Source organism: Brugia malayi (genome assembly GCF_000002995.4).
Source record: "Brugia malayi strain FR3 genome assembly, contig: Bm_v4_Chr3_scaffold_001, whole genome shotgun sequence".
Classification (NCBI taxonomy): Eukaryota; Metazoa; Nematoda; class Chromadorea; order Rhabditida; family Onchocercidae; genus Brugia; species Brugia malayi.
This window is the reverse complement of record NW_025062477.1, coordinates 7,869,269-7,891,125: the sequence shown is the minus strand read 5'-3', so window position 1 is coordinate 7,891,125 and position 21,857 is coordinate 7,869,269. Positions and strand designations below refer to the sequence as shown.

General features: G+C 35.6%; 2 protein-coding genes and 1 non-coding gene across 5 annotated transcripts; 1 reads left to right on the top strand and 2 right to left on the bottom strand.

Moving 5' to 3' along the window:
- Positions 1 to 2,029: 2,029 nt before the first annotated feature.
- On the bottom strand, positions 2,030 to 10,075 carry Bma-unc-37 (Uncharacterized protein; the record flags this gene model as incomplete). Of its 2 annotated transcripts, XM_043080366.1 has the most annotated exons (8): positions 2,030 to 2,270; positions 2,729 to 2,976; positions 3,112 to 3,249; positions 3,478 to 3,633; positions 3,998 to 4,516; positions 4,703 to 4,936; positions 5,256 to 5,585; positions 10,010 to 10,075. In XM_043080366.1, the coding sequence occupies 8 exons, from the start codon at positions 10,073 to 10,075 to the stop codon at positions 2,030 to 2,032; spliced, it is 1,932 nt and encodes a 643-aa protein (XP_042936300.1). The 2 variants fall into 2 exon arrangements, with proteins under 2 accessions (XP_042936300.1, XP_001901168.1); XM_001901133.1 differs by lacking the exon at positions 10,010 to 10,075 and having other exon boundaries at positions 5,256 to 5,567.
- Positions 10,076 to 13,084: 3,009 nt separating this feature from the next.
- Bm15497 lies at positions 13,085 to 13,182 on the top strand. The gene has a single exon (XR_006227893.1). It is a non-coding gene; the product is annotated as a small nuclear RNA Bm15497 (small nuclear RNA).
- A 3,923-nt stretch (positions 13,183 to 17,105) lies between these two features.
- On the bottom strand, positions 17,106 to 21,751 carry Bm12874 (Uncharacterized protein; the record flags this gene model as incomplete). 2 transcript variants are annotated; one of them, XM_043080365.1, is made up of 9 exons in its annotated part: positions 17,106 to 17,182; positions 17,839 to 18,181; positions 18,486 to 18,746; positions 19,131 to 19,555; positions 19,854 to 19,987; positions 20,332 to 20,556; positions 20,883 to 21,185; positions 21,380 to 21,472; positions 21,690 to 21,751. In XM_043080365.1, 9 exons carry the CDS (start codon positions 21,749 to 21,751, stop codon positions 17,106 to 17,108), a joined length of 1,923 nt encoding a protein of 640 aa, XP_042936299.1. The 2 variants fall into 2 exon arrangements, with proteins under 2 accessions (XP_042936299.1, XP_001901165.1); XM_001901130.1 differs by lacking the exon at positions 21,690 to 21,751 and having other exon boundaries at positions 21,380 to 21,411.
- Between the last annotated feature and the right edge of the window lie 106 nt (positions 21,752 to 21,857).

Sequence of the window (21,857 nt, the reverse complement as noted above, 5' to 3'; positions counted from 1 at the left end):
AACCTCTCTAGTTATATGATAGCCTGCTCTTTTCTTGCACTTACAGTTTGATAGCATGCCTCTTAATTCTGTGACTTGATCTCTTACAGCCCTTGTCTGTCTGATAACATCCTTAGATTCCCACTTCCTGATGTAAGGTTATGGTGAAGTGACCAAGGGAAAAAGGACCAACTGTTCTATACCCACTTCATTGCCTCTCAGTACGTGGATTTCTCCGCACCGCCAGCCTTCTGGTGCTTTGGTCTTATAGGTATCGGCAGCTACTCGTTTTTTCACGGTTCCTTCTTACACAGAAGCGGGATTTCTGCAATGTGCGTTACCTCAATCAATTGTTTTCAATTAGTTGCAATTTCGTTCTACATTGACCTGCTACCTTTATAAACAAACCTATCCGAAATGCATAAGGACTTGTATAGGCCCTACACTGTCCAATCCGCTGCACCCATCCCCCTTTCTCCAGCTTTAAATTTAGATAACAAAAACACGATGAATCCTTGTCTTATGATTAATCAGAATTATTGCAAGTTTTCTTAGCAATAAGCATCTCACTGTAACGCGCGGGAAAGCTATATGCAAGAGGATGGCCTACCGTTTCTCCTCGTCCCCATAAATTAGAATTTTAGGAAAGTTTATTCGGTTATGTATGTCATAAGACATAAAAAAAAAAAAAGAAAAAAAAAAACATTTAACAGTGTGAAATTCAATAGGAATTGAAACTGTCTTCATACTGAAGTAAAACAAAGTAAATGGTTGAAAACAATCACTAAAAGTAACGAGTTATGATGGGTGGTCTTGAACAAATGACAAGTGGAACCAAAAATTATAGAATGAGGTCATACCGAAATTAATTTCTCATGACCAACAGTTACAAAGTGCTACAACACAAGCCAAGCAAAATTACAAAAGTATAGGATTCCCCAATACCAACAATGAAATCGACGAAAAAAAAAAGAAACAGGTGGAATGCATTTGCGCTACAAACCCGTTCTGGGGTAATATCTTTGTCCCCTTTCCCTAAATATATTCTAGAGCACTAGAAAATTTGTCAGTCCGAATCGCAATATCGAAAAAGACAACAATTAACATAGGCCTGGGATGGTATGATGGCGCAAAAGCAAGTCATGAGGTGAATTATACGAATGTCTAGAACACAAATTCAACTCTTCCTAGCTAGGCAAATATCTCCACTTCCAACATCAGACACCAAAACCCCAGTGAGTATTTTTACGATTTCGTAATTCCCAGTACATTCTAAAGATTTAAAGAATTTGTTAATGGGAAAGGCTCTTTCAGTGACTTATGCTTCATCTCAACACTATTTGAAATCATTACTACATCCTGTTGGCCGTTCAATAAAACTACCAAATACTCTAAAAACCTCCAAGTAGCGTGCACACCTGTCCCAGACTCCATGTGTTATCCTAGTTTACCATTCAATCTTATTTAAGACATTATTTCCGCATTCTAATGTATAGCATTGAACCTTCCTGTCAAGTTAAGAGCGGTGCCGACAAAAATTAAATCAAAAACCACATGTTCGAACAGCTTAACAAATGAATAGGTTGGGGCTAAAATTATTCTACAAAAATACTTGGGAATATAATTTGTGATGTTTAAAATGTTTAAACGTGGCAGTTTCTGCTCCGGAGTATCTTGTCTGTTCATGCGGAAAGTTAGAAAGTAAACAAAGACTACTATTTGACCTCGCCCCTCTCCATCCAATATTTGTACAATGCAAAACACTGACCCGAACTTAATAGAACGTAGTTCAGTGGGTTCTTGGTAATATAGCATAGACCATTAATTGGCACCTTGCGGTTTCATTACTTGAAACTCTGCTTAAATATCATAGCTGTTAAACATTTTCAAGAGAGAGACCTTTTCAAACATTAGTTTAACAGACCTAAGATAGTGTAAACAGCAGAGACAGACAAAACGAATAGATACAAAGTGATAAAGTAAAGATATTTTACCAATAAAAATGACAATTTATCACGGCAACAAAAACAATCATGAAATAGTAACGAGATCAGTAACCCACCTCATACACGGTAGCTTTTTTTTCACCAGATCCGGTGACAATATACTTATCATCGAAGGATATATCGCACGATAATACCGACGAGCTTTCTTTGGCTGTAAGAAGCGATGCTCCATAGGGGGTTCGCCATGCACATAACATGTTATCCTTGCCCGTTGAAACAAACCATTTCCCACTGTGCGCAAATTTCAGCGATAGGACACAACTGTCATGCATATGCAACGAATACCTATAATATTTTATCATTTTCTCATGACTCTAATTCATAAATTAAAAAAATGTTAACAATTCACCACAAAGTAATAAACTACTATTCAACAACTCCATCAAACTCATTATATATCCATGTATAAGAGTAGGATAATCTTAAACATGGGTGAAAGCTACAAAAATAATAGCACCCATCTATAAATCCCCTACTAAACTCACAACTTTCTTCGCGTTCCGATTTCTTCATAAGGTCTGATTTTTTTTTTTTTTTTTACATTACTGGATTCACTAACAGTTTTACATTCATCTCGATATGTTATAAACATCACAATAATTGTTAACAATTTCATAATAATTATAATAAAAATAGAAATGACAATAATTAATAACAACAGTAAAAACAATGATAACGACAATAATATTAATAATAAATTAAAAAAAAAAATAATAATAAATAAACTGACTAACAAAACTGACCTATCAGGTTTACTGACATGAAGAACTTCAACATTACTATTTTCCATGCCAACAGCAACCCAATCATCACATGGACAACATCCAAGAGAGAAAATCTGTGACTGGAAGTCATGCTGCTGCAACTGAATTCGTTCACGTAAGTCCCATGAACGAACAGTATTGTCTAAGCCACCACTCCACAACCGCACGGCATCGTTTGAAAGATCAACACAACTGGCACCATCTTGATGTCCGGGTAAGCAATGAATCTGATACATTTGAAGGTGAGAAACGATAGTTACTCGGTAATCTCTAAGAAAGTAGCGCACAATATTAAACGATGAGATCCTAGAAAATTATCAAGAAAAAACCTTCAACGAATTCATATTTGTGGAAAAAATTACCATTTTTTTGCTGTCGAGATCCCAAATAATAATTTTTCCGTCAGCCGAGCATGAAAAGCATAATTTATTGTCTGGCGAAATCGCTAAAGCATAGCATGCTTGTGCTTCGCTGTCAAGTTCTATTTTTATTTTCTCTGTCTAAAACTCCTCCGTTTATTATTTAGGCCATAGAATGAATATATTATGACAAACTACTACTATAATGATCACTGTGATGGCAATTATTTAAACAATATGACTAGAAGAAAACTTCTACACCAAATCCTTAATTGCTAGTGAGATTTTTCCTTCGGATGGCACATCAAAAATCGCATCATCAAGGGAAAAGCTTAATATATCACAGAAATACAACGCAAAAATACATACCGTCAGATCCCAGACAGTAATTGTTTGTGCTTCACCTCCAACGATTAACGTAGAGCCATCACTGAATAATTTGCACGAACGAATGTAATTATCTTTTAGGCACTCTAATGTTGAGATCGCATTTTTTGAAGTTTCTGCTCTAGATATATCCCATATCTATAATTATATATTTCATTGTTCTCTATAATATCACAACTAATCACATAAACCATCTTAGAAGTAACAATTCAGTTATTAATGCAAGATTTCAGGACGAAATAAATAGTGGAAAACGCTTATCAGTCCCACTACAACTTCTCGAGAATGGTAAACATCTACATCCGACACACTCACTAGAATAGCAAAAACGTGTTGCACTAAACCACTAGTATAACTTATAAGTAGAATATTCTTTCCTGGAATCGGCGAAACGAAGGCGAACATGGGCTTTTTGAATATCCAAACCTTGAGAATACAGACGTTTAAAGATAAAATAATCGAGAAATTTCATGATGTAATAGGCAAATAAATAAGAGCAAACCTTCACACAACCTTTGCCACCTGTGTAGACATGCCGATTTTGATGTGAGATTGTTACCGCGCAAACCACTTCCCCGTGTTGCAAATCATGAACTTTTCGTGCCATACGCGGAATGCCTGGCCCCATCAGCGCATCCTGTGGAAATGCTACCGGCTGAAGCTGCCCGCTTTCTGTTGTTTTGTAACTATAGGCAGGTTTTCCATTTGACATCGCTCCAGCTTGACTCATTCCAGCCATGAAACGAGCTTGTGCATGTGGATCTAACATCGCGGGTAAAGCAGCTCGTCCAGCAAAAGAAGCCAGGGCCGGATTGCCAAGCACTGAAGAAGCCATCGATGCAATGGCATCGGCTGATGTAAGGGCATTCGAAATTCGCGTTTTACCAGGTGTCGAATCTCCTGATGACACAGAATGAGTACTTTCTCGACCATCTTTTTTCAAATTCACACCATTTGCTACTGAGGGATCATCATTCTGCACATCGATCTCCAGATCACCATCACCATCTTCTGATTCAACCTAAAGAATATTTAATTCAAGAGATTCCAGATGCAAAAAAAAAAAATCCCGAAAGTGTCAAACTGCCTCACTCCAGAAATTAAACTGCCGCCTCCTTATCTATCCAGACAGTATTAAGTGGTACAAAATAAAGGTTTATTATTCGTCACCATGCACGCACTACTTTCTAAATATATCTGGAAATACCTTTACTCTTTTCTGGCTTGTCTCTGGAGTGCTGGAACGGGGCCTTGATGCCCGACTGGAATTGCGGTCATCATTTTTTTCTTCCGGTTTTCCAGCTCCCATCCCAACCGCCGCAGCAGCAACTGCGGCAATAGGATGAAAAGGACCTTGAGCTGCCAAACTCATGGGGGCAGCCATACCCATCCCTGGAAGCATTGCTAACTGCTGCTGTGCATGTACTTGGCTTCCGATAACCTAAATATAATACTCAAGATAAGATATAATTAATTACACATCGCATGAATAAGTGTCGTCTGGGAATGGAAATCAGCACTGCATCTTCGAATGAATGTGATCATGCGTGCTACTCATATCCTGGTTATTTTGTCTTCCTCAGCGTTACTTGTTACAGTTTGGTATTGGAATAATAACTACAATATTAGAAACCCAACTTGCTTAATCATAACCTTTGACATCATTAGTTACCAGAAATGAATGTCATGCAATCCATACATAACAACGAATAATATCCACACGACAACCAAGTACAGTACGAAAATAATGAGTGGATTACTTGATGTAATTCAGCCATGCTGATTTGCCTGGCACGTTCCATAGCCGCAAGAGCTGATTGTTGATGTTCAGCTGGGAGCAACGGGATAATCTGTGACAGAATAGCATTATACCGCTTGGCGATTTCGGTCTGCTTATGCATTTCAACATTCAAACCATAACTCATTTCATAATACATCATGTAATGCCGTTGCATTGCTTCTTTTTCTTGTGAGAGTTTTTCTATTTCCACCCGCTGCTGTTGTACCTGCGTCTGGATGAAATTATACTCCTCTTTTATTCGCTCCAGGTGATCCAAAATTGTCATCTTCATGGTTTGGTGTGGAGTACCCTAAAAATGGCGCATTCATAAATCTCACATAAAACGTCGTTCGTTTGCTAGCCAATCGGAATTCTTTTTGATCAAAAATTTTGATTAAAATAAGTGATCAAACCTATATATACGGAGGCTTCAATTAGATGAGAAATGAAACATTTCGGTTTTCATTCCCAAAAATAATTTTTGTTACTGTGTTTTTAAGCAACACATCACAGTAAAACAAGGTTTGATAATATCAATTAAGTCCCATAACCTGCTTATTAAACCAACACAAATAAGATTTCCGAAATATTCGCAACAAACCATTACAAGTTCATATAAAATTATTTCAAAACTCAGCAGTCTCTGAGAGCCCGGAAATCTTGAAAACTCCTAGCGCTTTGACTAGTTCAATGAACCACTACTTTTATCCAAAATTCTTAAAGAAGACGTCAAAAATCCCCAAACAGTACACAACTATGCAAAATTCTAAAAGTCGCGAACCAAAATTATTCCACGAATTTTGAATTAAATTACCCCAGTAGGAATATCAATGCATAGAGATACGCTTAACTACTTTAAAATCAATAAATTCGCCATTCGGACAAGGCAAACAACCTAGACAAAGCAAACAGCAGCTTCTTACAAATCAAGTTGACAAATTTGAAAATCTGAAAATCTATTTAAAAAAAAAGACTTGTACACTTAACTGCAGCAAAAACTCATGGGTTGCCTTTTTGATTGCCTTATACCTTCAATCAGAGAGTATGTTAAGAATATGATATCGTAAAACACAGCCACGATTTAACAATAACTCATCCAACATGCAGTTCTGCCACAGTGCAGTAAAGCGACTTGCATAAAATTACTGACAGATGTTAATAGGAAATGAATTTTGAAATTACTACCACTGTCACATTACCGTTAAATCATAAGCTTTAATAGCTATGATAAACAAATCAAAATTGTTCATTACAACAATCAATTCCACTAATCGACTAAATGTCAATTTTTAAACCTTTTGGTGAGCCATGTTTATGATAACAGCGTCTCTATATTAGCCTTCAAAATACAGCAAATGACTAGAAAATGAGATTTACCCATGAACTTAAACAATAAGTAGGGATGACATGGAATTTAGTACGTTTGACTGCATTAAGCTTTCCTGAGCAGCATCAGCAAACATGACCTACTATAAAATTATCGAGAAAAACAGTGTCGAAGGACAAAGTCAAAAACAAAATGACCCACAATTTCTCTTCAAAATTAGATAATGGAAACAAATAAAGAGCTATTAATAGTCAATGAAAGAAAGAGATTTAATGACTTGCTACAAACAATCATTATATCAAATTTATTACAGTCCACGATTTTAACCAACTGACTTTCAAAAGGTAGCCCAGAAGAAACAGTGCAGGTGTGAACCTGAAAGTGCATTACACTCTCGTTGTGACATCGCACATTCCATTTACTTTGTGTTCATTACAACAATCAATTCCACTCATCGACTAAATGTCAAACATTAAATAATTCGACAAGACTTGATTTAGAACAATTACATATTTGTCTTCTTCCCTCAGCTGTAAAAGTCTTCAGAAATAGAAAAACTATTCCGGCACTATATTCTACCAATCTGTACTTTCTCATAAATTAATGTAACGTTAAAAAGAGCCGTCCAAATTCGGTTTCCGAAATAAAACTGGAATCTCACAACATCCAAAAACTTTTGCTTTCTTTTAATTTTAAAAATGGATGATGAGGAAAAGGAGATGCTTATGTATGTTTATTGTCGAATTTCAGTGTGATGTCATGACGCCATCGAAAAGCAATGTTTGCAACTCACAACTTCGTCACTGATGATTTTGCTCGAAAGGAGGTGACAATTAAGTCTGAAAGGACGATAATACCAACGGACAGCTAATATTTATATACGGAGCCACCATTTTTTTCTTTCACTCTCTTCTTGCACACTGACTCTTCTCTCCTCTCTTAGATATGCAGTTCATATCAATTAATTTATTGCGTTACGTCCTATTTGAGTAAGGTCTGTGCTTTAAATACGCCAAAAAGAAAACATCTGGTGTCTTCACCAACCACCACAATTACATCAAAAATAAACGACTCAGAAAAATTTCTCAACAGAACTTGATCGCGACCGCATATTCACTTTATCAGTTTCTCCAACAAAAGGTTTACATCAAAAATGGGTGGGAGAAATACTGTGACAACATTTAAATGCTAAATAATAAATCCTTAAATATCTTTTGCGTTTATTATTGTTATTATTTAGAAGAGCACTAAATACTGTGTTCTGCTATCTCGGTGGAAAGAACAAACAAGCAAGGAAGGGACCCCACTTGGACCTAACCATTAAAAATAAACTAGAAAACTAGAGCGAGCAGCTCATAACCTTACAGACTAGCTATAACTACTTAATTGATCACAGCTCCTTCCAAACTCTGACTGATAACATTTCTGGCCATACCATTTGCTTTAGTGTTAGCCAACTATCAATAAAAGAGCAGTGTGTGCATTCTAAACTAGAAATGGTAACCTATGAACTACTCAACAACCCAATACCAGTGTTTACTTTCCGTCCGAATCATATATTCTTCATGGACTGAATGACATCTCCAACCGATAATTAATCTCCATGGAAATGAAGCTGATGACTGGATCATGAAACCAGAACCACTAATAAAATCATCTGGGTGATACTCGGATAAGGCTCATTACGAAAAATAACCGTAACGGTAAGAAACTACACAGATTAAGAAAACAAATGCCAACAAATGAAAGCAAACATGCGTGTTGCATGTTTGCTCCATAACAATTGGAGAAAAAGGAACCCAGATGAAAGGGTAATATGGTTTTATGAGTGTGTATGCATGCATTGCTGTGTGTATGTGTGTGCGTATCATCTGCATGTGTATATGCGTCTGGCGAGCAGAAATAAATCTGTGCGGATATATGTACATATACATATGCACTCTATGCGTGTGTGTGTGTGTGTGTGTGTACATGGTTGCACCAGGAGACGAAAGGATGAAAAAGTGAGTGGTGGGGAGAGAGAGAGGGAATGAGAGTGGATGCGATGATGAACGGATCCACGGCTGGATGGTATGAGCATGCTGTGCGGCGTGCCGGTCGAGTCAACTATCTTCCCTCACCCATTGCGGAGAGGCGGGGGGCTGCTCACATAGACATATCGAATCAATATGAAATTTGTGAGATGCTTGAATGTAAATTGTTCGCTACTCACATAGAAATGTCTTTTACAGCACGTCCACACTGATTGACTGACTAACTTCTTCTCCAGAGACATGCATGCACATGAATCCTAATCCTCGAGCAGCAATAGCATCTTTTCTAACAAATATTCAGGAATCAATGAATACGAATGGATGAACATATCGACAGGACAGATGAGAGAATGTTACAGCCCTCCCCCACTCGTCACCAAACGGTTGGCAGATTCCTTTCTAAACCTCCACCCTACATTCTTTCTGCAAAACTTTTATACCAGTCACGCCAAGTTATACTCAACTACACAGCCAAGATATTCCAACCGTACTAGTGGTCGTATACTTCTCAACATCCACTTTATAATTTGGATCTACTTGCCGTAAATCCGTATGATCCCTTTCAAAATAAGTGAAGTAGCCATTCCCCTGACCCGTATACTCCAGCACAATGTCTAACAAAACCAAACACATCGGTGAAATACACCATTTAACTGCTCTTAACGACATAATCCCTGACAATTAGATGCTAATTTGTCTAGGTTAATGCGTTTCAAGAGAACAAATGGCAAAACATCCTTTGAATTTCACTAACCAGTCATACCGTTTGTTTAATAAACAAACTGAATTGAAACATTCCAGTGCGAAAGATTTTACAACTATAACGAACAGCCTCAAATACTTCGTTTCCCTTTTCGAAAAGTGTTACGAACGGAATGTATTAGCTCATCTTAATTTAAAGTGAACTTGCATGCTGCTCCTGCGATTCCCTTTGAAAGTATACAGCGATGAGAAATGAAGTAAAAAGAAAGAAAAAAAAAAATGCATGAGAAACATTCAGCAAAGACGAATTACATGATTCTTTATGAGAAGTATATTACTTGCACTCGGAGCTTCAAAAGGAGTCAGTTTGAGTTATACAAATCTCAGCCAAAACCGCAAGTTGTCTAGCACAAACTAAATAATTTCTCATCATAAATCCGAAATGCCATGAAATCCAAGATAAAAGCTAGGTCACCACACTGGAGTCCAAACAAAATCCTTACAAAACCTTGGAAACCGAAAATTCAACGAGAATATGAAGTGTAGAAGTATACATGACTGAAAAGTAGTAATCTTAAGAAACAATGTAATTAAGCTGATGTAATTCAAACAAAACAATGAGAAAGCCCTTTGTGTTACTTATAAGTTCGAAAAAAAAAAATTCATCCCAACCTTCAAAGTTTCCTTGCGCAGATCGTTTCGTTTACGAACCTTAGCAATCCAACTTGATGCAGCCATCCGGATTTGTTTTCCTTTTTAACCAACAAATACCAATTTCCATTGGTCAATGTAGCAATGTTCAGCAATTAGATGAACATTCCAAATGAATGGTGAACTGCAAAAAAATACAGGATTCGGAATACCAACTGAAATTTGATGTGAATGTAAAGTTCTGCGCGCTAACGTTCACTAAATTGAAAACCGCAATTGTAATCTTTTGCGTATATTTCTTCTGAAAAAGCTTATAAGCACGAAGTTCTTACGAGAAATGGCGAAAATATGGGAGAAACTGAAACCCCAAATGGAAGTCGTTACATACTACGAAACAAAACAATGGGAATGATGGAGCGATAAGCTAAAGAACTTGTTCTACAACAAAGCTAAGATGGGATTTTTTTTAAAAAGATAGCAAACCTAATAATACAGCTAATCTAATTCAAAAAATAGAACAGATTTACAAATGAATAAAAGATAATTGCATGAAAATACATTTCGAGGATTTACTGAATGGTATAAGGAAATGAGAATAGTGGATGAATGCAATGGTGTTAATTGCAAGCCACATATATACAAGGTATGCGCGAATACTGCAAGTATTAAACAGGCATATCTCTTCAGTAATAAATCTCTTTTTGCATTTCCTGTGAAAATGTTTGGAAAACTTAACATTACCATTAAAACAAATAACTGAAAATACAACACAAATAATTACTGGTTTAGGTAATACCAAACCGAGCGGCTGATGTTTGATCTATGTTGTTTATTGGTATATATTGTGGGATATAAAGTCAAGGTTCACTGATGATTCACTCCATGTTGTTAAATTCCATTGGAGCTCAATACTAGCTTAATTGTTTATGTATACCACTTATCCACTGCTTACTTAAAGATGAATAAATCTGGTTTTTTATAATCATTTGAACCACCAAAAGAAATTCTAACTTTACTAACAGTACTTCTATAGTCGTTTGCTACTCGTCGATGAAATTACTTTAATGTCGTCAGATGATATTTCCATCAATCTTGGTCTAGACAAGTCCATCAATGAACGATGAGTCCCTAAGCCCGGATCAAAAGCAATCATAACTGCACACTGTATAAGGTTCTGCAAATATTTGGGAAAGGGCGTCTTAAACTAAATACTATCTGAACTACAAAATATAAACTTAGAAGGCGAGAAATAAGGAATTTTTAGAATATCTTAAGAACGCAAGAACATTTACTGCGTTCAATTCGGAACTCAACATTAAAAAATAACAGCTGAAATTTAAAGACATTCAAGCAAATACGGAGGTAAAACTCCACTGAAACTAACAAAACTAAACTGAATACCAGTGTTAAGCCAAAAAACGCAATAATCATTTGCGCCAACTATTAAGTTTTGATAAGGTTCATTATTAATTATCCTTTTTTTTCGATACCCACTACCCTGAAATTAAGTTTCGTCGGACCAATAAAATTGGAAAGCAATTGACTGATTTAATGAAAGAGTTAGAAAATCACTATTTATCTTACGAACTTTACGAACTTCTAAAGCCTTTTTTACTTCCTTACTGTGTAGAATAATTATACATATATATAATATATATCCCTTGCTTACTCATCCATCAAAAAAGTACAGGTAAAAAAAGTCATAAACCAATTCAGTTAATCGAAAAAGAACTAGAACAGCCAATCCTTTCCTTCCTTTTCATGAACAGTAGTAATGTCTTGAAAGAGACGAAATAATTCACATGGAAATTTTTAAAAAAAAAAAGCAAAGACGAAGGAATCAAAAAGGAATGCAATAAGTCGATTTGAAATGATTATTAAACTACGCCAAAAAAATCTGTCAATGGTGAATAAAATACTCGACGGGAAGAAATTAGGAAATAGGAATGTCAAGGGGAAGTGGATGTGTCGATGAACAGGAAAAGGCATGAGGGAAACAAATTACACTCAAAACGACGAACTGTAAATCCTTTCAAGGATGATCATAAACACTCCGTAAAGTAAATGCAAAACAATTACTTTTATTGCCTATCTGTAAAGGTGCCACGGCTTCAAACATGCACAAAAAATATTCCTTTCAAAAAATTTACCTTACCGAGTCTCCGAAAGTTTCAAAGCTTATCAGTGTCATAATAAATTTTAATGCTATTATATACTTCGAGAACTTCCCTCTATTCCAGCAAATCTAGAATCCATTATTTCGCAAAAGCCTTTACCAAAAAATACCATTCCGATTCTTGACGGTATTAATCTAAAACCACTCAACAAATTATTAGTAACTTCAATGCTTAACAGAGGTATTCGTTGAACAGCGCTGTAAACCAGAGCGTATAGATAACGGAAGTGTTCGCTGAACATAGTCTTGGAACCTGTCACATCACCGTCAATCCAAAACTTCGAAAATTTGCGCATTATATGAAAATTGACTATTTAAGCAGAAAAAATTCACCAAAACTAAAAAACAAATCACGTAATGGCTGTATCCCGTCACGATAAACCTACGAACTATATCAACAAGCCCAGCAACTTCATCCCAACAAAATTTACAGCAAATTACAAAAAGTAAATACCTTTGAATAATAGAATCAATAATAGATAAAAACCCCAATTCAAACGCTTAATTCGAACTTTATTTAGCTTCTCATATGGAGAATACAGAGCACAACTTGAAGAAAATAAATATTAATTAAAAAACAAGAAAATCGTACAATGCCCCACACTTCAGCAATTTGGATGTAAACAACTCTACAAAATGTCAAAGGCTACATCTAACCAGGTTTACCAAGCGCAACGACAAAACCAATTTAAACTTCAGCTCTTCGGACTTTAACATATACCAGATCGTGACACTGGTCGGTCGTATTTGTATTTCAGTAATGGTAGTAACACATGACTTTCGAGCCTAAAACTTACTTCAGCTTAACCGCCCAAGTTGGAGGTAATTGAATGTTTCAAAATATGCATCATCAATGTCATATATATATTGGTGGTAGACATGATAAAACCTGAAAGTATATCATTTTTACTAGTACATTTCTTGTCACACAAATATGCAGGACTTTCCAAAATTTTACTTCGAGTCACAGCAGTCTAAACCCTGGGCCGAAACATTCAATTACTTAGGTAATTCAACCTTCGTGGACAAGGATATGTTTTATTTTAGATCAATAACCTCTAGGAGCATTTCGAACCCTAGGACAACATATTAAAGCAGTCTGTTCAATGCGAATCTGTGCTTTCAGCGTAAATTGAGAAGTCCTTCATTCTAGAATTGATTAGTGAACTCTGAATCAAAGATTTAGTAAATGTCCCCTCCCTCTGCATGGAGTTATAAACTTCCAAAATACTAGAACCACAGGAGAGGAATGACCTATTTCGAACAAGTTCAACCACAGCCATTTAATAATAGTTCCATCAAACCTTTCATTAAACTAATCTACTTGAGACACCATTTAACTGAGCTATCTTGCAAGCTACCTTAGACATTAGTCATTCCATGTGGAAGAATACAGCCTTCTTAACACATGAACCCCAACATAAACTTCATAAATACATGACTTGCGCAAAATACGAACGATCAACAACAAACATTACAGGCTAAACAGAATCTGAATCAAACTTACATTCGGTAACATTGAATAGCACATAGGTACACATTAGTTGTTGATGGTGCTTAACAAAGCTTCTAGACATGGGCAGCACCAACCATAACTTAGTCAATTAATTTATTCTTAGTAATGTTAATAACATTCTAACATTCAAACTCAGCGACCAATAAAGCATATTCCAGTGAATAAAATAAAGTGCTTCAGAAAATCTTCAGCTATGTCTGTTTTTCACTTGATTAAACTATCTAGCTAAATACGACCAACTAAATATCATTTCCATTCCCTCTCACTATCTGCTAAGGGCTACGAAAATAAGCAACATAATTAGTGCTATTGGTAATAACTGTAGGGCAAATAAGGCAAGAACCACAGAAGAGACGGAACAAATATCTACTTGAAATTCGACGCATAATCCAAACTGTAAAACTAACTGTCCATAAAATGTAAGTCCAAAGAATTTGTTATAGAAAAGTTTTAGGAGCGATACGGACCATGTAAATAATTTTCCAAACCCAAAAACATTTCATAACCGCTGATGAGAAATCACAGAGTTTAAGATGGGTTGAGAAACCCAGTTCCTTAAAAATGCCCAATTAGGAGCAAATCGTTCCGTTTTACTTCCATGAAAAACTAGTTTATTTCCCGCCAAAAATCGCTTCAAATACTTCAAATTAGGCGTAATTCACACACCATATTAAAGTTATTTTAAAACACCATCCATTCCGATCTAAACGGGAAATGAATGCAGCACTGAAATTCCATTAAAAAATGCAGAACAACAGCTAAAAAACAATCGGATAAAAGCATAGTACTAGAAACTGGAGCTTTCAAAAAGTGCTACCGAAATCCCAAAAAGTTTGTATGGACGAAAAGATAGACAAAAGACACGAAGAGATATAACGCGACAATTCGAGCTAGAATGGTATTTTATAAACGATTTCCGATTGTGTGCATTTTTTTTTTAAATAGTGAAAAGTGAAAAGAAATAGATAAAATAAACGAGGTACGGAATAATTGGAATCACCATTCGGGAAGTGTAAGGTAATAATGAATACACATGTATAAATGAGAAGATAAGAATAAAGTGAAATATGTGATGTGTGGGGAAGATGCAATTACATAAACAAATAAATAATGTGACACACAATGACTAAATTGGTTGTAATACACTGAGATACAAACAGATGAAGTATGCCCTGGGCATATATGATAAATTATTACCCATCTGCTCTTTCCTTTCCATCACTAACCTTTTCCCTTTTCACCCTTCCCACAGTATTTCTATAAGTTATCGCTTCACATGGATGAATGTATAAATGGGCCTTGCAATGGAAGACTCTCAACAGCGCAGATGTGTGGAGACGGAAAGGGAAGAGCCGATTGGGGAATTGAATTTCAATGACGGGAAGGAACAACTAGCTATATACATGTGCTCTGAAATAGCCACTATTTTCCAGTTTTCTGCATCTTCATAAAGCAAACAAATATTAAATGTCGTTCAATTGTCATCTTAAAAGATATCATACACATTACTGCATAATTACAACGTCATTAAGTGAATTAACTTTGACAACAAGTCTGACCGTCAGTTTCACTGGAAACAAGATGAGGACAAATCTCGGATCCCAGAATTACTGGAATGGAAAAGAAAACGCTAAATCCACTATGACAAATGTCAGTACCAGTATAAATAGCTCCTTGAAACTTTCGAACGCATTTATATCGATGAAGAAGACTAACGGCAAAAGTAACAGAATACGGCCTCACCCATAATAGCATAATAATTGCATAGCACTGAAATGAAATATCCAATATAAAAAATGTAAGGATGGATTAAAGATTGCTTGTCCTTATTTAAAATGGGCGAATTCGAAATGATTGGTGCAAACAAACGTTTGAGCAACATGAATAAATTATAATACACAAACTGGGTGTAGAAGTGGCCAATAAAAATGAGACAAGTAAGTGAAGCGGTGTGAAAAAAAAGAGCTCTGCCCACTCACATCACCACCCTTGTCTCCCCCACCTACAATAAACTTATTCCAAACGATAATGAACCGTTATCTAGAATCTGTGTGTATGCGTGTGTTTGTATGCGTATATATGTACATGTGTGTGTGTGTGTCTATGCTTTGCTAGCAACTCACGAACAGATAGATATGTCCATCCTTAATGTCACCGTCACTTCTAACAATAACACTTGGAGGAGAGGGAAAAGTGGCGGGGACAGAGATAAAGCGACCTCTACTGATGCTGATGAGTGGATTTGTACGCTGTTAACCACTACTACTACTACTACTATTGTTCCTCTTCTCCCCTCTTACTTTAATCCGTGTCCAGACATCCTCTGATGTCCCTCACAAATAAACATTTAACAAATATAACGAGGCATCACTGTACTTCTTCACGTCTTTCACTCTCCTCTCCTCCCCTTCAAGCATAATTCTTTCTTCCCTTCCTTCTCCATTCAAGAGTACTTTCAACACTTCACTTCAATCACTTCACACTTCTTTCAGCGACTTATCTCTCCAACTCTTCATCCTTTTCTTTCTTAAACATTTCCTGTAGACACCATCACAACATCATCGAAGCTTTAAGAATCTTAAATGGAAGTGTCCAGTAAGCACCACCAACTAATGGCTTGTGCATTTCAACCAGAAGATCATAAGCAAAAACGACCGAACTGCCCAGCGATGAGCGACGATGAATTATCCCGGCCTCTCATCCATTCAAGCAAACTGCACCATCCCATCATTGATTGCCTTAACACTCCAAAATTGTTCCACCACTATCATCTTTTTTTTCTCCACAACCTCTATCTCCTGCTGACAATGCTCATTACTCTTCAGTGACAAAACGGTTGTATTACATGGTACTTAACTTATTCAGACTTCTCATCTCTCTTCCTCTTCAGTCATAGGTGCTGCCCGAAAGAGGTGAGAGGAGGAAGAAGAGCACAACATAAAAAAACTATGGCGCACACACAAATTGGCTACTATCACAAATTCTTCCTCCATTTTTCATTCTTATCCCTTTTAATATTGAATTTCGCGGATTCACTGAAGATTTGTTTCAATAATCCACTGCAGATGTACATATAGCAATTAACAAAAAAGAAACGATTATCAACCATTCTATTATTAAAGTCATTTCCCTAATGATCTATTTTTGCTTACAGTAACAATATAAGTCTTCAGTACAACAGAACTATCATCATTACAGCTTCTCACCCAAAAACCACCAGAACATCCAGATTAAATTATTATTTAATTGATATGTCGAAATATTGTTACCATAAGCAAAAATGAAGAAAGCATCTTTTTTGATTTACCTGATGACTACAGTTTGGAGGAAATAGTGGATCATGCACATATGACAATTAATAGTTTTAACAAAAAGGATTCATCCAAAGTATTCATCACCTTAACTATCCTGCGGTCATCATCCACTCAACGGCACAGCAAGAAATCCTTCTCAGCTTTGTCATATCGAGCACAAAAATCTTCAACGTTTTCCACCGTTATCGCTAAAAAAGTGACAGTTACAAAAAGAATCTTCTCAACCTTACTTGAGAATTTAATGCATGCGTATTTCCATGTCTTATAGTAAAAGATTGAAAATCTATGTTGTGCGAATGTTTAGAATGACAGAATATTGTTGCCTTAATTATTACATGTACCGAAAGAAATAAATGAGTGAAAACATAATTCTTTCGGAGATAATAGTTTAATTTCGGGAGATTATAGTTAGAGATAATAAAGTTCTTTCGGAGATAATAGTTTAAACTTTAGTCCCTCACTAAATCTTAACTCTCATTCCCACTCCATCATTATTAACAACAAACCGATACTTCTGAATATGTTAACAAAGCTTCACAAATATGAAGACATAAATTAAAACTTTTGGATGATGTAAGCTTTGCCACCAGATAGATTTCCAAGTAATAAATTTTAAGAAACTCATAATAAGGATGGGCTTCCACCACTGATTGGAGCGTAACCTTCTAGATAACTGCTATTTGTATGAAAGCAAAATCAAGAACGAATGAAAAGTGTCAAAATAAAACTGTTTTATTTGCAGATGATTAAATCAAGATTTGTAGACATTGACTTTAGATATGTAACAGTAAAATGCTTTTTTGACATAAATACATCGTAGATATAAAGTGAAGAAACTGCTTACGTTTGATGACTCTATTAGTTCCAATCATTAATAATGTAAGCACCGTAACGAATACAGTGGATGTGGTCGGTGCTTGCGTTACCAACTTCTCTGCACACATTTCCGGTGTTGAACATGGTATAATTCGTAGACGGCCATCTTTTGATATATGCGTATTGATCCAACGCAGCGCTTTTCGTACTTCTGCTTTATCCTTTTTCATATCCAAACTTCGAAATGTACCCTCTGCTATGGCCACTATTAGCTTGTCCTTCTTTAGGATCTTTTTCATGACTTCCAGTCGTTGCAGTAAAACATCCTCTTGTGGAACAACATATAATGGTAGAGAGGTCCGAATCTGTTCCTGAAGAAAGAAAACCATTTAAACATTTTCCTTAAGAGGATTTGTAAATTTAACTTCTAGTATATCCTAAATAGTGTTGATTTTTAAACAAGGATAAGAGACCAAATTATTGGGAATAAATAACATATTTCGCCGCAGTGTGTGGGAATCTAAGAAACATAGCTTTTGCTCAGCTCCATGTCCAACAAAGATTTGTTAGAATGCAAACCAATGGAAAATAAGGTCCCAAAAACACTGATAGCATAATACTTTATTTGGCATAAAGGGAACCTGAAAAGAACTCAGTAATCAAAATTTTGTATACCTTTTCGGTGTCGTGTGCCAACCACAGTTTTGCCATACTTTTCATTTTACTTTCCTTTATTGAATTCTTCGGAGTATATACAAAAAATTCAGCAAATTCAACAGGAGTATGCGAAGATTTGACAAAACCTTGCAAAAAGCGTGGTAGCAAACACCACGGAGTTAAGCCACCAAGCTGCCACAAGTTCTCCGATTTACCCTCTAAATGCAGTTCCAAAAGATTCAAAAACTGAACCAACTGTTGGCAGAAATCTTCATATTGCTGAAAATAATATCTAATAAATGATGCGTTCCAGACATTTATTCAACTTACAATTTAAAATCTAAAGCAGTGTAGCAAAATGGCTAAAAGATCATTCGCATTAAACAATCGCAGATCAATCCTTTTAGCACTCTTCATAATATCTGATGAATATACAATATTTGCACTAGTTTCGATTTAACATGATACTTAAGAGCACTCCTTTAACCTTCAATAGAAGGCTGATCACAGCTTTATATTTGAATTAATGGCATTAAAAACGACGAATTTAACATTGTTTGCAAATTTAAATTGCCTACAAATAATATGTGTCCCCCCGTACTAAAAATACAATTATTGCTTCATCAAAAACTTCATACATAGAAACTTCCGAATAAAATTTACACAGTGAAGTGCTGATGGTACTCTGTCGTTACACACATGCGGAGCTAAAGAAGTTGCTGCATGAAGTAAAGCAACAAGAAGCGTTTGGACTCTATGTTGTGTATCATTATTCCGTTTACTAAAACTTGATTCATCTGCTTTCATCACTGTTTCATCCATTTCCACCATTATTTCATCCGTATCCACTGCTATTTCATCCTCCTCCGAAACCACATCTTTTTCCAATGAGGAGGACCGCGAGCAGTGTCTTTTTTCTTTTTCTGCTATTTTAGTCTCTTCTACACTTCCATCAGAAGATGAAGCTCGGCGCCTTCGTAAATCAGCTCCTTCAGCTTCTATTACACACCATTCTTCCAAATTTCGAATCAAAAGTCTTGAAATTCGAAAGAACAACTTGCTTAGAGACTGCAACTCTATTTCTTTCCCTGCAACTAATTCCTACATACATTTATCGAAAAAATCTTAGCTACTTGCATCTGACCATTTTGTACTTAATTCTTTCATTAAATTCTAATCTCTCAAATTTATCTGATATATTACGTCAAATATTATAAATTTGTAACTTTCAGAAGCACAAAATGGCAAATGTCGGAAATATTAGTTGTAGCTACAAATGAACATTTCGCCATGAACTGCTCTAGTAGTCCTTCAGTATTATAGAGGCAGTAATAATTTCCTACAAATAGTTTTGAAGTAAAACTCAACAAAAAACAAGAAGACTACCTCTTTTTAACGAAGTTGTAGCCGCCAGGATGATGACATTAATCGACAAAGCAACATGAAATGCATGTCGAGTTTCTAACTGCGACATTATGTATTCCGACCACTTCGTCGAAAGTTCCTCAAAATACGGCTGCCTAAATTAACTATCTGAAAACTTGAAAGAAAAAATCCAGGGTTAATGTTATTTAGAAGTTCAGCTCCCACTTCACAAAGGAAAAAAAAAAAACAAAGTGATGTAAGTGTAAAAAGCAATTGTTATATATCAGCCTAACTAACATTCTACTATTACAATAACAACTGTCTTCCTGGGAAGAAATGAGAGAAAAAAATTCTTCTCACTACAGATTTGCATACTTTTTAAACTTTAGACAGCATATCCAATAATTATATCTAGTTGAATGAGACCATATAATTTCATTTAAAATACAGAAGAGCAAAATTAAATGAACCCAAATGATCAGAACAATGATTACCTTACCTGAAGCATGTGAAGCAATGCTCAAGAATAGCTACTGTAGGATCTTCTTTCTGCTCTTCTCGCTTTAACAAACTAATAACATTTGTGTAGGCACCGTCAAAAGGCAATGATGCATTATCAGCTAGCAGAAAATAGAGTAAAGCACAAGTTGGATTAGTTTCTTGAACCAGAAGACCAAGCTGATTCAATGCAATTCCATTCTTTTCATCTAATTTGACCGATTTCCTACAAAACAACACTTTAAGTAAACACTTAGTGATAAAATTTTTGATAAAATCTTCTAAAAAGGAAAAAAAAATTTGTTTCAAATGTAAAATACTGTAAAAACTGCTTTTGTATTTAACATTGTAATTAAGACTTGTCTATTTCACCAGCCAACGCAAAGAAAAGATAATGAATAGAAACGAAAAAAAAAAGAAAACATCAAGTGTCAAAGCAAAAAAAAAAATTGTTCAGTGTTTTTTTTTTTAAAAAGTGGACCAATATGCTCCCTCTGAATGAATCCTTTCGGTTCAAAATTTAACTAGGAATTCAAAGTTTAAAATTATTACCGGTAACAAAGCAGTGCTAAATTTCTATATTTTTCCACACCAGAGATCAGCCACGCATAGCGACGCAAATCCCCGATGTACAAACATGCCGATGAACGTAAATGTGGAAAGTCATTTGCAAAAACACATAATTCTTTAACAAATTTCGAAATCAACATTTCAGTCCAGTTCTTCTGTTCCACACTCAAGGCAGCCCTTCGTATGCGGCATATCACCGCATAGTAGCAGCTTTTCCATACTCTATCAAGAATTCGGCGACTCCATTCCAGATCGATAAATATTGTTTTGCATAACTTTATGACCCTAAAATGATTTTTTTTCAGTACCACTGACTTATCTTCATCAACAATTTTAAAAAAACGACAAGCACAAATTTAAATGTGCAGTCCATAGAAATTGTGTTTTAAAAAATTCTAATAACAACACAGAACTAATATAGTGACAAAAATTTTAATTTCCATAATTAGGTTTGTATAAGAATAAGAACAATTTTATACCTGGATCGCAGTGAATGCATATCGGGAGGCATGAGCGTTTGAAAGTCATCATTAATCAGCAGATCCGCCTTATCACACAATACTAATGTCTGTCTAGAAATTGAAATAGTAATGATTTAAACACTCCTCCTAATATGATCACATAAACTATATATATGTAGAGAGAGAGAGAGAGAGAGAGAGAAAGTGAAAAAATAAAGCATATGACATCGAGTGACAGCGAGCAAAAACATCTAAAAACACGCAAAGTAAACAATTTCAATAATATTTTTATATTGGTATAAAATTTAAGGTCTGATAAAACGCTAACCTGATGCATTTTCCAACAGATTTCGATTGAATTATAGTGTTATTTACGGACGAATTTTGCATACTTTAAGATGGCATTGGACGTGTAATAGTAAAACAAAGAGCTACGGAAAACTACGAATACGAGAGTTCAAGCAAGAGAAGCAAGTTAAGGATGGAAGAGAGTACG